A 12505-nucleotide genomic window follows, 5' to 3' on the forward strand; every position below is an offset into this window, starting at 1 on the left:
GCTAACACATGTGCTACCTCTGTCTCGTTGCAGCCGGCCGAGGGAGTTCTGGCGCCTGGACTACTGGGAGGACGATTTAAGGCGGCGACGGCGCTTCATCAGGAACCCCTTCGGATCCAGTCACTCAGAAGCAACGCTCAAACTGGCGGCCGAACACGGTCAGTCCCGTCCGCCGCCTCTGCTGTTGTCTGAACGCCCTCTCTGACTTGCTTGGTGGTAACACCAGGTACAAGGCAATAAAAATTAGTCCTACAGTTGCAATAAAAGATTTATTGTACCACAAGACACAGTAAAATAGCACCCGCATTTGAATTTCACCGAGGTAATTTCATACTCTGCCTCCCATTATGCAAAGCTGAATTAATGAGAGCGTTAGCTTGCTTTATTCACAAAATCAGTTTTGAATCGAGTGGTTATAAGCAACATGACATGAAATTGTATTTATTCTTTTTTCTTGGCTGCATAACAGTGGCTGATATCAGTGGTAAGTAATATTCACACTCCCTCTTCTATTGTTTTCCTTAGAGATTCTTGTGTTTGCAGGGAAAAATCATTTGGGATGTAAGCTTGCTTTTCTTTGCAGGTCAGAAATATAGAGCTCCTGTAGTCAGAATAAAATGTAGCTTCAGGTGTATAATGTCAATAAGATTTATGTCTAATATTATATAGCAATAAGTTAAATATTATGCTGGGAAAGCCAGAATTGCAATCTACTAAACCTTTTTTGTTGGAGATAGAGTTCTTGTTGTACTTGAAGCTTGTTAAAGAAGAAGTGCAAATGCATTTTAGCAGAACTTCATCAAGGTACAGACTTGTCATTTAAACAACACTGGCTTCTTACTTCTTTAGTAACTGAATTGGTCTTATCAGTTTTTCTTCATTAATTTGCCACTACTTTTTTTTCTGGTGCAAACTTTCAGTAAACATTGCGTGACACATTCCCCGCTGTAACTTATAACCAAAGTATTTAGATGACTCATGTCCCTGCATCAACACCAGGAGTCGCATTTCTCCTCTAAAGTGCATGTAATCCCTCATTTCTGCAAATATCCAGCACATGCAACGGTTTGTAATCATGCTGGGCCTACATCAACCGGCACAATCATTTACTCTCTCCGAAGAGAGAGAAAAAAAAGAAGACCATTTCTGGACCCAAAAACGTCATCAATGCGTCACCTGCAAAAATCCTGTTAAATGTGACATCAGTCCCAAAGACAAATGGCAGGTGTGACAGGAGTCAATGAGAATATGATCTAAAAGCAATAAGTGTTGGGGATCCCAGGATCCTAGGAGACTGCAGTAATGGCTGCAGCATGGAGGCAGCTGGCGAGCGAGGCCAGAGTCCAGCTGGTCGCTGCCGCAAGACTCTGAATTTAACTCTGTTTCCATCCTAATTCCTCCATGTTTTGCCTTCAGCTCGGTCATGACAGAGAACAGACATATCACTTCTGCTCTGTCATTGCCTCTTTTTTTTGTGTAGCAGAAGAGAGTACGTTGAAGGAGTTGCATGAGTTAGTTATTCAGGTATTTGCTTTGGTATTCAATTTTATTTAAAAGTATTCCAGCCGATGCGCTGTATGTATTCATCACTGGCAAAAGAAGACAAATTCCTGCAAACAACATTTGGTTTCAAAGTCAAGTCTGTGTAAAAATAGCCAGCGGCCAGTTGTGGCAAGGGTATGCTACCTCATGAGAGTATACTGCTTGGCTCAACTATGGGAATATATCATTAAAATAACTCTTTGACATTGAAGCCTGACGGCATCCATTTTCTGATGTAACCTTTCGTCTTGTTTTAGTCGACCCGACATTTGTTACGGAAGTGCAGCTCAAGATGAGAATGCAGGGCTGAGTTTTCAAACAGAGCACAAAGGTCATATCTGGCTGTAATTATATTCATCAGATGCAGAGGGGAAAATGCAGCCTCACTCCCTAAGAAAATATTTAGTATAAGATCAAGCCCGAATTTACCCTCATTTGCTAGCTACTTGAAGCAGCAGTTTTCAAATCTCACGCATGGTCATAAAGCAGCGGGGAAGAAATTAGCATTTTTAGTTGGTGGTATATTGTAACAGTGGTTTGTTTTATCCCATTTTAAAAAGAGTGAAATGCAGCACATATCTTTTCTCGAAACATGGAGAAAACCTCGCAGTTCTGTGTTAAAGATACAGACAACTGTTATCATTCATGCTGCGCCAAGATGATTTCCACAGGAGAGTGTGTGACTGCCAGTAGGCCTGAGTAGGCTGTTATGTATTTATGGCAGGAAAGAACCATCTTTTCTGGGGATTGATTTGGTCTGGTCCCGGGCCCGTGTACCAGAGGTGGCAGAGTAAATACCTGAAGACTAATGTCTCTGTTCTGGTAATCAATACTCGCCTCATGACCACACTCCTGGCTGCGTTCCCGTTAAAAACAAATTTGTTAATTCTGACAATTTAATTGCTGTGACCATGCATGCCTTGAGTTGTATAAGCAGGTAGTTGAACCTCTCAGTTGGGGAAAAGGGGTCTTGGAAAAAGAGTAACCTGTTGGGATTTATGCACGTTTCTGTTCCCTGTGTGATGAGTGATGACGGTGAAGGGCCCTGCTTTTTTTTTTTTTTTAAGGTGGCACACCAGGTTTTTGCAGACATCGTTCATCCTTGTAGTCATTTTAAATTATGCTGTAATTTAAAATAATTTAATTTCAACAGGTTGATGATAAAAGCTGTAAATGTACATCCAGAGTCTTCATGTGCTTTTTGCGCTTTCGATTTTTATTATAAAATATATAATACTTGCATGCTATGATTTGATATTTTACTTTCACACACTTTGATTGTTGGAATCAGCTGTTAAATGTTTGCACACTAAGGCTGAGCTGCAGTTTCATGAGGTAGCATGTTCCCTATGATTCTCCACACACACACACACACACACACACACACACAGATACACACACACGCACGCACAACACCGCTAAAACCTCAGGGTTGTCAAATTAAAAGAAGAAAAAAAACAGAATCTACTTTAGGAGCAGGAACACTCAGAAGTTAGCACGCAGCCTGTCACTTATGTCCACGTTTCCTTTATGTATCTGTTAAAAAGTGACATAACTTCAGTCAAAATAGCTTTTCTTGCTGTTCCAATAGACTCGGCCAAACGACATGCTGACTGGTCATCATTGTCCTCGTAGTTGCTTCACTGTGTGTTACACTAAAGAGCTGCTAACAACCTGTGCGAGGTTTAGTCGCATCAGCGTTTGTGTTTGTAAGGCTTGGTACTGTGCGTTAGTTCTGTCTTCATATTGGGAGGAGAATCGCTGAGCACGCAACGCATAGAAGCTGAAATGCATCTCTGTTTTTAAGCTCATCTGACAATTCCCCTGTCCACTTGCTTGGTGCGAATACAATGGCATGTGGTACGTATTAGGGGAGCTGGTAGTAATTTCAGTGCTGCTAACTAAAGAATCCTCCAGGGAGGCTTAATTACAGGAAGGCCATTCTAAATATCAGTGAGCTGCATATTTTCCATGACAAGAGATTTTTTAGCCTTGCTCCTCTAGCAGTTTCAAAGGGTAGAGCTACATGGCATGGCTTTGCATTTTGAGGAAGTGCAATTGATCTCCTCTCAATCTCAGGTGGTGGTGATAACAACAACAAAAAAAAAAGGTCCACTGGATATGTGTTCAGCAACTCACTGGTCTGACGCTGTATCACTTTGACCAGAAACGCCGGATTAGATGTGCACAGAAGCAGTGAACGCTCTTGCTGTATCGCCAGCTCTGTTTACAAATAGGGAAGACTTGCCAGCCGGTCTCTGTATTGCGGACGTGTCTGCGGATCTTTACCATGCACCACTGGGGAAACGCAAGGCTCTGTAAATGTTTGCAGATCACCATTTTTCTTAAATAATCCATTTGGAACCTCAAGTCATGTTCAGTTGAAATCAAAACGGGCAGTGTGCGACCCTCGTTTTGTTTTGTGTTTGGATAATCTTTGTGTGACATAGTGTTTATTTTCATGAATGTTAAAGGGGCAAAAATGCATTGAGGGTTGCGTTCGGGGTTAGGATTAAGTGTGTTGCCTGACACATTGTGTTTGGATGTAGCCCTGCAAGTCTGAAAATTTTGGATGCAAGTAAGCACTGCTCTCAACTGTTGAATGAAGGTTGAGCAGCAAACTTTGCAAACACTTTTATTAGAAGGTAAACACACGATACTCACTATACTCCATTTATACCCACCTTTAGAAGCTGACAAAAAAAAACACCATACAGGTAATATTTAAAAAATTCCTAACCTATCTAGCCTAATTAATTAATCTCATATTACGGCACATTTTAATGAATTGTTGTAAATTTGTGCAGGTTTGAAAATGGAACTGAGGATAATACTTGGATTTAGATTTTGAATGTGGCTGCTGATAACCATTTATTTCTACATCCAATCGTCTTTTTTTCTTTTTTTTTTGCTAACTGTAGTTTAAACTAAGGCAACGGGAGCTAAAGCTAATAGTTTTAGAGCACAACTGTTTATTCTCATTGTATGATCTGATTTTATAAATAACTTGTTCATTGTCATTTTTTACTGCTTTCAGCGGTTGCTTGTAATTGCTGGAATTTTTAAGCTGAAAAAAAATCAGATTCTCGGTTCTCGTCGTGAATGCCTTTGTGTCTTCAAACTCCACTGTTAAATAAAGTTAAACAAATGTGTTGTGTTGATTTACAGTTTGAAGTTAAAGTTACTCCATAGCTGTGACTTTATGCTGTAGTGCATTAAATGTGAATTTAAAAGGTCCTTTCCCCTCCCGTACAGCATCCGAGGAGGACATTCTCAAAGGCAAGCAGTCCATCAGGAGTCAGGTTCTGGGAAATCAGAACTCGGAGAGTGAGGCATCACTTGACGGAGACGACGACACTCTGTCGTCCTTAGAGGACAAGGACCTGGACAACGTCATAGGTAAAGAAGCAGCTTCTTCGCCTCTCATACCTGACGCTCCGTGGTTGTGTTTTCCTGCTGTCCCCATCAAATAAAGAGATATTATCATGAATGTTTAAATTTACTTTACCATCCTACATAAGCAATGATATAGTTTTCCTGCACTGAATGGTGTGTTGTGTATCACACTCTTATGCACTGGACTGGATATTTTTAATGTTGGGCTGTGGTGGATTTTTCAAGTTGATGTTGCTGCTTTGCTGTAATATTATTATCGTGCTTTTTTTCTTTCTTTCTTTTTATTTTATTTTTTTTACTTAAGCCTGTTGGATTCCTTCCTTGAAATCGCAGACTCCTTATGAACAAGGAAAACTGGCTTTCTGAATAAACACACATCACTTTCTTAGTGCCTATGCAGCATTACCACAATCCTAAGGGAGTGCTGCTGCTGCTGCTGCAAACACACTATCTTCAGTTTTCTGTCTCTGCCACTGGAGGTCTGCTTCACAAACACACACACAGGCCTGAGTATCAGCTCTCTAAACATGTTTTTTTTTTTTTTTTTTATCCAGCAGTAGCAGAGTTTATCCCAGGATACTGCTTATAGGCTGAAATGGGACATTATCAGATTAAAGAAAAGCAGTTTTGCTTTGAATAAAACCTTAAACTCCAACTCCCTGCATGAGCCTGATCAGACAGCTAAAAGCCACAGACTGAATTTTATTTAAATCACAATGTTCCCAGTCATTTTTCTTCTCCCCCCTCCTTTGATATGTTTGTTATTTAAATAATGTTAATTAAATATTATATAGTCAGCTAATCGGATTGCAGTGTAATCCGCATTTTATGTGCGGTGGCTGCGCCCAACAGACTAAGCTGCATTAATGGGGCTCAGAGCGCTATTAAAATAATGCAGCTGGATGACAATGGGATTAAACGCTGAATCCTGTCTAATAAAGTGAGATATACACAGAGAATTGGGTGGAAGTTGTCGGCGGAGGCTCAGCTCCCTCTCTTAAGCAGCAGCTGTCTGCTCCAGGTGTAATTGAATGTCTTTGAGTGAATGGAACAAAAAATGTTATTTCAACCCACGGATAACATGTCAGTACTCACGGGGCTTTCGCGAGAGGCAGAGGACTGAATATATATATATATCTGTTTATTCCATCGAGTTGCATGAGTGTGGAGGGTGCTCAGGGAAATCAAGCCCGCAGCTCCGCAGCGCACATCTGCAAATACAATGCGTCATATGCGCAGAGCCGGGCAGAGCTTCCACCCACAGCTCCCCTGAGCCGGACTCTCATTGTCATACTGGCATAAATTAAGATTGATGAGAGATGAAACGCAGCTTCTCCCCAAAACCCGCAATCGATGCATCCTGACGGACAGTCAGGTTTGACAGTTACGCAGTAAAGTTCAATTTTTTTTAAAAATCTCTTCTTTTAGGAAATGTTTTCCTGCTTTGGCCTGCTGCGTTTTACTTTACAAGCAATACGCATACATATTACGTTGCATGTGTCCTGCCCTGTCGTTATTTTATAGATTAATTATAGATTATCAGCTATAGGAGGATGACCTACACATTATTTGAAGCATTTCGCCTTTAACAACACTGCAGCTAAAATGTAAAATAGTTGTACCATAGTCATCCGGAGATGCAGCCACAACTTTAAAAACAAACACAACTCGTTTCTTTCCTCGTGAATTAAACCACATCCAGGATGGAAAAGCCCACGGTGTGTGTGTGTGTTTTTAAAAGTTATTTTCTAAGTTTCTTTAACAATTCGACTTTTGGAGAGCTGCGTAAAAAAAGGGCTCAGCCGTTGTTTCCCCAGCAGGGAGAAGAAGGCAGGGCGTCCTGCTTGTTCTCTGACCGACATGTGTGTGTCCTGCAGGGCCTGTAAACCTGAGCACCAGCGCTCAGCTCGTGGCTCCGGCCGTGGTGGTGAAAGGCACCCTGTCCATCACCGCCTCCGAGCTCTACTTCGAGGTGGACGAAGAGGAGCCCGGCTTCAAGGCCATCGATCCAAAGGTAAGAGACTCGGAGCTCCATTGATCTCGCGTTTCAAGTTGACACTTACAGAAGCCAGGCTCGAATGGGCTCTGGTGCTGCTGAATGCTGCACACAGGCTTTGAGATTGTCTAATGTGTTTTATATTTAGTGTATTATTTTGAAATGAGTGAATAAAATACACAGTTGGTGCCTTTCGCAAGTTTGTCTGTCGAGGAAAAGTCATGTTGCTGGAGTTACAATCAGACTGTGTATTCACGCTGACTTGGGTAAATATTCTGTATTGTATTTTTTCTACCCCACAATATTTTATGGTTCAATATAAAATGACTGTCTTTTTGTTTTAATATTTTTTAAAATTCAGATTACATTATTTTCCTCGTGCGTAAAATTTAACGTTCAATTGATCAGGCTTTTGCATGTAGTAATTATTGTTTTTAGGTCTACAGCTTTTCTTTTTTTTTTTTTAAACTGCAAGCAGATCTCAAAAATAAAAATGACACTCATGCACTGTGCTCTGATTAAATATACTGAGCAGTAAACCGTGGACTAACACTGCTGACCTACAGGTGGTTGTTGTTGACCGTGGATGCACCTGAACGCTCCGTGAAATTACGAGTGTGTTTAATTTTGATCAAATCCACATTTACGTGAGTCTTCTTTTACATCATAATTTGTGAAAATAAAATGAACAGTACATGTGTCATATAAGCTACACTGCATGAGCTAAAATCAGTGCATTAATCAGATTGATTTTTTTTTTTTTTGCTCCAGGCCCTCTGCAGAAAGCAGAGATGCTCCCAGGCCTATATATTAGCACGAGTCCGTTGATTTACATTCATTTGAAAATCCTTTTGAGCCTGTGACTCACTGTAAAAGTAAATTATGGCCTTAAGTCGGCTGAGCACATTTCTTTAAAAAAAAAAAAAGCAAAAGCGTTTTAGTTTTCTTTTTCCAGTGTTGACCACAGGTTAGATTGTCCTCCTGCAGCACTTTAATAATCGTCCTGCTCAGACAGTAACACCATAAAAAGCAGCAGATCTACTGATCATCTCAGCTGTCAAAACACGTCAAAACACGAGGCCAAGTTGTAATTTAATTTGCAACATTTTATTAACATTTCTTCTTTTTTTTTTAAAGTCACATAATGAAAAAAAATGAACTTGGCACGCTACATTTTATTCTTTCACTTAACGGTTTTGTGCATATATTTAAATAAAAGTTTCTTCACTTTGTGAAAACATTTAAAGAAGACAACTAAATTTGTTTTTACATTTATCTGAAAATGTACCTTCACTTTCTCTCTGGCAGTGGCCCAATTGCTCCATTTCTTTTTTTAAAAAAAGGGGGTGTTTTGTGGTTTTGTTCGCTGCATTTTTCTGTTACTGATATTCTTCACATTGCTTGGACACTCAGTTGGAGAAAAGTCTTTAAGTTTTATCCCAAAATGTCCCTCTCGGTGCTGCCTCGACAATCAGTTCATAATTTGTCCAAACTTTTAGCATTGGTGAGGATTTCCCTCGCTAGTCTCCAAGTCTGCTTAGCAGCAGCCTCCAGGGCTGAGTGAGGCTTTCCCTGAAACAAGTCCAAGTTTGGCAAGAAGTAGTGGGGACATCTGCGGCACTGCAGACAGGATATGAGCTGCAGCAGGATGCCATTCAGGCGGTCTCCGAGGCAAGACTCGTCCCAGTCGGTCTCTCTCGGGTGCTTCTCGCACTCGTACAGCAGCAGGGTCTTCATGTGGTAGTTGTTGAGCGGCTGGCCCGGCAGCTCCAGGTGTCTGTCCCTCAGAGTCTTCAGGATGGACAGACACTTCTTCCTGCAGCCGGCCATCAGCAGCCTGTTCTCGGCCTCGCTGAACTGCAGCACCCAGGCGTCGCTCTCCGCAGAGCTCTGCTTCCCCGTCAACGAGTAGCACTCTTTGGAGAGGAGGTTGAAACCCTCGGCTTTGACTTCTGCCACCCGGTTCGGACCGGGCCAGGGGATGTGGGGCATGGGCCACTGAGCTGCACTTCTAGGCCAAATCCCAGTGCACTTGAACGCGGGGGTGATCTGCACCACGTACCTCTCCCTGATCCGTAGTTTGACCTCGCTGGTGTCGGCGACCATCTTTACGACGTCGCGGTAGCTGCATTTGTCCACGGCCTGCGCCACCAGAGTCTGAAACCTCGAGCGGATCTTTCTGGCCGATAGGTAGCCCGAGGCGGTGATGAACTCGACCCACAGCGACATGCTCCTTTTACGGCCATCGCTCAGCTTCAGCACCGCGCAGCCGGGCAGGGAGCCGTCATCCACAAAGTTGAACACCCCCATCTGGTTGAGGTAGAGCACCACCTCGAACTCATTGGGGGAGATGACCTCCATCCCCTCATAACGCGCATCTATCTCACTGAGGGAGCTGATAAACCGGGGCTCCTGCACTTCCACCTCCTTCAGGACATCCGACACCACTTTACAAACCTCCCTTATAGTCTTCGCAATGGCCGCTTTGCGCGCTTGGCATCTCTCGTTGTAATATTTGTTTAGCTGGTAAACCAGCTTTGCCTGCGTCGCAATCATGTTGGGGCAGAGGTCCGGGCTGTACACCGGAGAGTCGCAGTAAGTTGACGGATCCAATGCTTACCGGTAAAGCCAGAGGCAAATGCTTCCCCGTGCAGGAAAAATGTGTAATCAAAGTTTTTTCTTTTTTTTTTTTTCGTGCTCTTGCAGCGGATGGACGTCAGTGTGAGGAGGAGGAAACGGATAGGGATGCAACGCAATAGCCTGCTAAATATCAGTCCAAGTCAAGAGCACTTCCAGCAGAGCTCAGAAGAGTCATATTCAGGTTGTGGGTTACCATCCGTGTCCTGGACGCTTAAAGGCTAAAACACCGTCTGCGGCCACTCATCTCCTCTTGCTGTTATTCTCTCCTCTGCGCCTCCCGCTCACTTTTCGTCCACACTCAGCTTTGAGCTGGATTTGTGTACTTTATGAATGGTTCCTTTAGAAGAGTGAAAGGGGGTCGGGCTTCTCCTCCTGCAATCATGTGCAGAGCTGTCAGTGCGCGCAGCCAATCAGAGCGGCCACAGGCAGACGGTCCTGCAGGAGAGCTCCAGTCCGCCTCAGCAGCATCTGGGCGCACGGTGCTGTCCGCTGCTCCCAGGTCCACACAGGGAAACACAAACCTTTACGTTTATACGGGCAAATGCCGGTGAACAGTCTCTGAGCCAGCAGTAAAACATTTTTTTTCCTCCCCCCCAAAGACAAGCGCTGCTCTTTACGCGCCGCGCGTTTAGAGGATTGAGATTTTAAGTGGCGGTCTTAAACTTTAGAGCTGCCAGTGTTCTGCACTAAAGTCTCTCGCTGTTTCTCTCAGATTTTGTTTATTTATTTATTTTTTAAATTGAACGCGTTTCTTTTTTTGTTTCACCTCGGTGTGAAAGGCTCCGTAATGGCAACGTTTTTTTTTTCCTTCTCCACAGCAAGTTTTATTGATCCTCATCCACGGCTTATGGCAGCGCGTCCTACTTTGATCCTAAAAACTCATGAGAGCTGTGGTGGCTTGATCTTGAAAGCTTGTGCCTCTGTTTTTTTTTTTTTTACGGATTTAACTGTTTTGCCCTTTTTTCGAATTAGACATCTAACACCAGGTATGATCAACTGGTCACATTTATTGTGAATTAAATAAAATTGGGGAAAAATAAAACGACATTTATGCGATGCGTTTTTCCACTCTTTTCGTATGGTTTAAATTCCCAGTTATTCTGAGAGAAGCGCTTCTGTTTTTTATCACATCCGTGCGTAATTGTGTCTCTTCTAAATTGTAAAGATTTTACGCTGTTGTTTTATTAACGTGTGCGTAAAACAGTAAATGTGTCCAGTGCACCTGCAGTTTGAACTCAGACGATGTTGAGTTAAATTGAACTGAAATAATCAGACAAATTGGCGTTTTGTCCACCTGATAATCCTTTTAACTAATCAATCGTTCTGATTTTTCTTGGACATTTTGGTGTTATTTCCACAGCCAGTGCTTTGTATCGAGTCAGATATCCGACGTGTGTCCGCGGCTTCCCTCACACACACCCGTTAATTTGCCCGTGGCTTTATCACCGTGAACCTTGTCCATGCTGAATAATTTAACCAGGGGTCTTTGCGAGGTAGTAATTGAAGTCCCCTTGTCACCCAGACTTCATGCTGGAGATCTAAAGAAGCCGTTACATCCTCCCACAGACAAGGGGCCCTGGCGTGATACATATTTAAACATGCAAGCATAGTGGAAAAACAAAAAAAAAATCCTGCAGTGAAAGCCACTTGTAATATTTAGTCTAAGTGTTGCTGCAGCCTGTCACCTCTGCTGTCCTCTGATCCATCGTATGAGGTCGCGGTTGTTGTAGTCAAATCGATTTAACTGAACATTTTCTGCAACTTTCAAGCGTGTTTTATTTTAATTTTTTTTGCAGTGCAGTTAAATAAATGTTTTAAATGTAAGAAATTCTATACAATGACCAGAAACTCGGGAATAGATTTTACAGACCACTGTTTAATAATATGAACTCATTGTCAAAAAACAAATTCCACTAATGATCAGAGACTATAATTCGTCTCTGTTCATTCTCAAACGCATTTCTTAGACTAAATGTTAGTCGGAGACAATGAGGCCTACTGTAGCTGCCTGCATGGTGGAAAATTGTCGGTATGTTTTCTCTGCAACCTGCCTTAAGCTGCGTTGTGCCTGGGCTGCAGAACTTTGTTGTAAAGACTACAAAATAGACCAACAAGGCTGCTCATGAGTTTGAAAAATAAATAAATAAACAAAAAAACTAAATGCATGACCAAACATTAAACTTTGATACTTGCGAAAAAAAACTAATTTTAGATAAGGCAGAATATTGATTTAGTAATGATTTCCAGAAGCCCCTTTACTGATATGAAGTAGCCAACTATGCAAAGGGTTATGAAATAAGCCACAAACATTTCAAAAAAGGCAAAGATTCATGAGTCCCTCCTTCATAGTTGCCACATCTTCTGGACTTCATCATTCAGCCTTTTTCCACAAGCAGTGATGAGGAGTGTTAAAAAAAAGAAGAGGTCACGATTCAATTTGTAGAATTTATTTTTCAGTTTAGTGTGAAAAAGGTGGTAGACCTATTCAGTGTTTGAGCTCACATCAGTGAAGCAAACAAGCTGTGTTCAAGAAACATAATGCTAACACACTTGGCACAGTTGTTTTAATGCAGGCCAAAAGCAGTCAGTGTATCAAACAAACGACATTATTTAATTACGCAATTTATTGTGGAGCTTTGTGTACAGATTTTATTAATTATGACATTGCCATGTGGAATATATTAACTTTTGTCTCAGTGGAGAGGTTTAGTGTCAGATTAACTCGTCCTCACTAGGAAATATTCAAAGGCAGACATAACTGGTGTGTCATGACATTAGATTTTGATGCACATGCTTTTAAATGAACACACAATCATCCATTTGGATATCCCCCACCTTGAACTAGCAGAATATCAAGGGAGACTGTGACATGACATACACCATTTGGCTTAATAACCTTGATTTATTGTGAAATAATAACAATAAAAAAAA

At 41.9% G+C, this 12505-nt stretch overlaps 2 protein-coding genes across 4 annotated transcripts in view; one reads left to right on the forward strand and one right to left on the reverse strand.

Annotated features, from left to right (window-relative positions):
• lrba (LPS-responsive vesicle trafficking, beach and anchor containing) overlaps positions 1-12505 on the forward strand; it is a 190040-nt gene that overhangs the window by 107677 nt on the left and 69858 nt on the right. For all 3 annotated transcript variants that reach the window (XM_008286789.1, XM_008286792.1, XM_008286791.1), the window contains exons 37-39: positions 34-158; positions 4798-4941; positions 6816-6952. In XM_008286789.1, the coding sequence (XP_008285011.1) occupies positions 34-158; positions 4798-4941; positions 6816-6952 (406 nt within the window). The remainder of the gene's footprint in view (positions 1-33; positions 159-4797; positions 4942-6815; positions 6953-12505) is intronic.
• On the reverse strand, positions 8026-10094 carry mab21l2 (mab-21-like 2). The gene has a single exon (XM_008286788.1). The coding sequence runs from the start codon at positions 9488-9490 to the stop codon at positions 8411-8413; it is 1080 nt and encodes a 359-aa protein (XP_008285010.1). The 5' UTR covers positions 9491-10094; the 3' UTR covers positions 8026-8410.

The sequence above is a fragment of the Stegastes partitus genome, unplaced genomic scaffold (genome assembly GCF_000690725.1).
Source record: "Stegastes partitus isolate 25-593 unplaced genomic scaffold, Stegastes_partitus-1.0.2 Scaffold470, whole genome shotgun sequence".
In the NCBI taxonomy this organism is placed as follows: domain Eukaryota; kingdom Metazoa; phylum Chordata; class Actinopteri; family Pomacentridae; genus Stegastes; species Stegastes partitus.

Coding starts and splice junctions, on each gene's coding strand:
- mab21l2 (XM_008286788.1), bottom strand. CDS start 9,490: ATGATTGCGACGCAGGCAAAGCTGGTTTACCAGCTAAACAAATATTAC.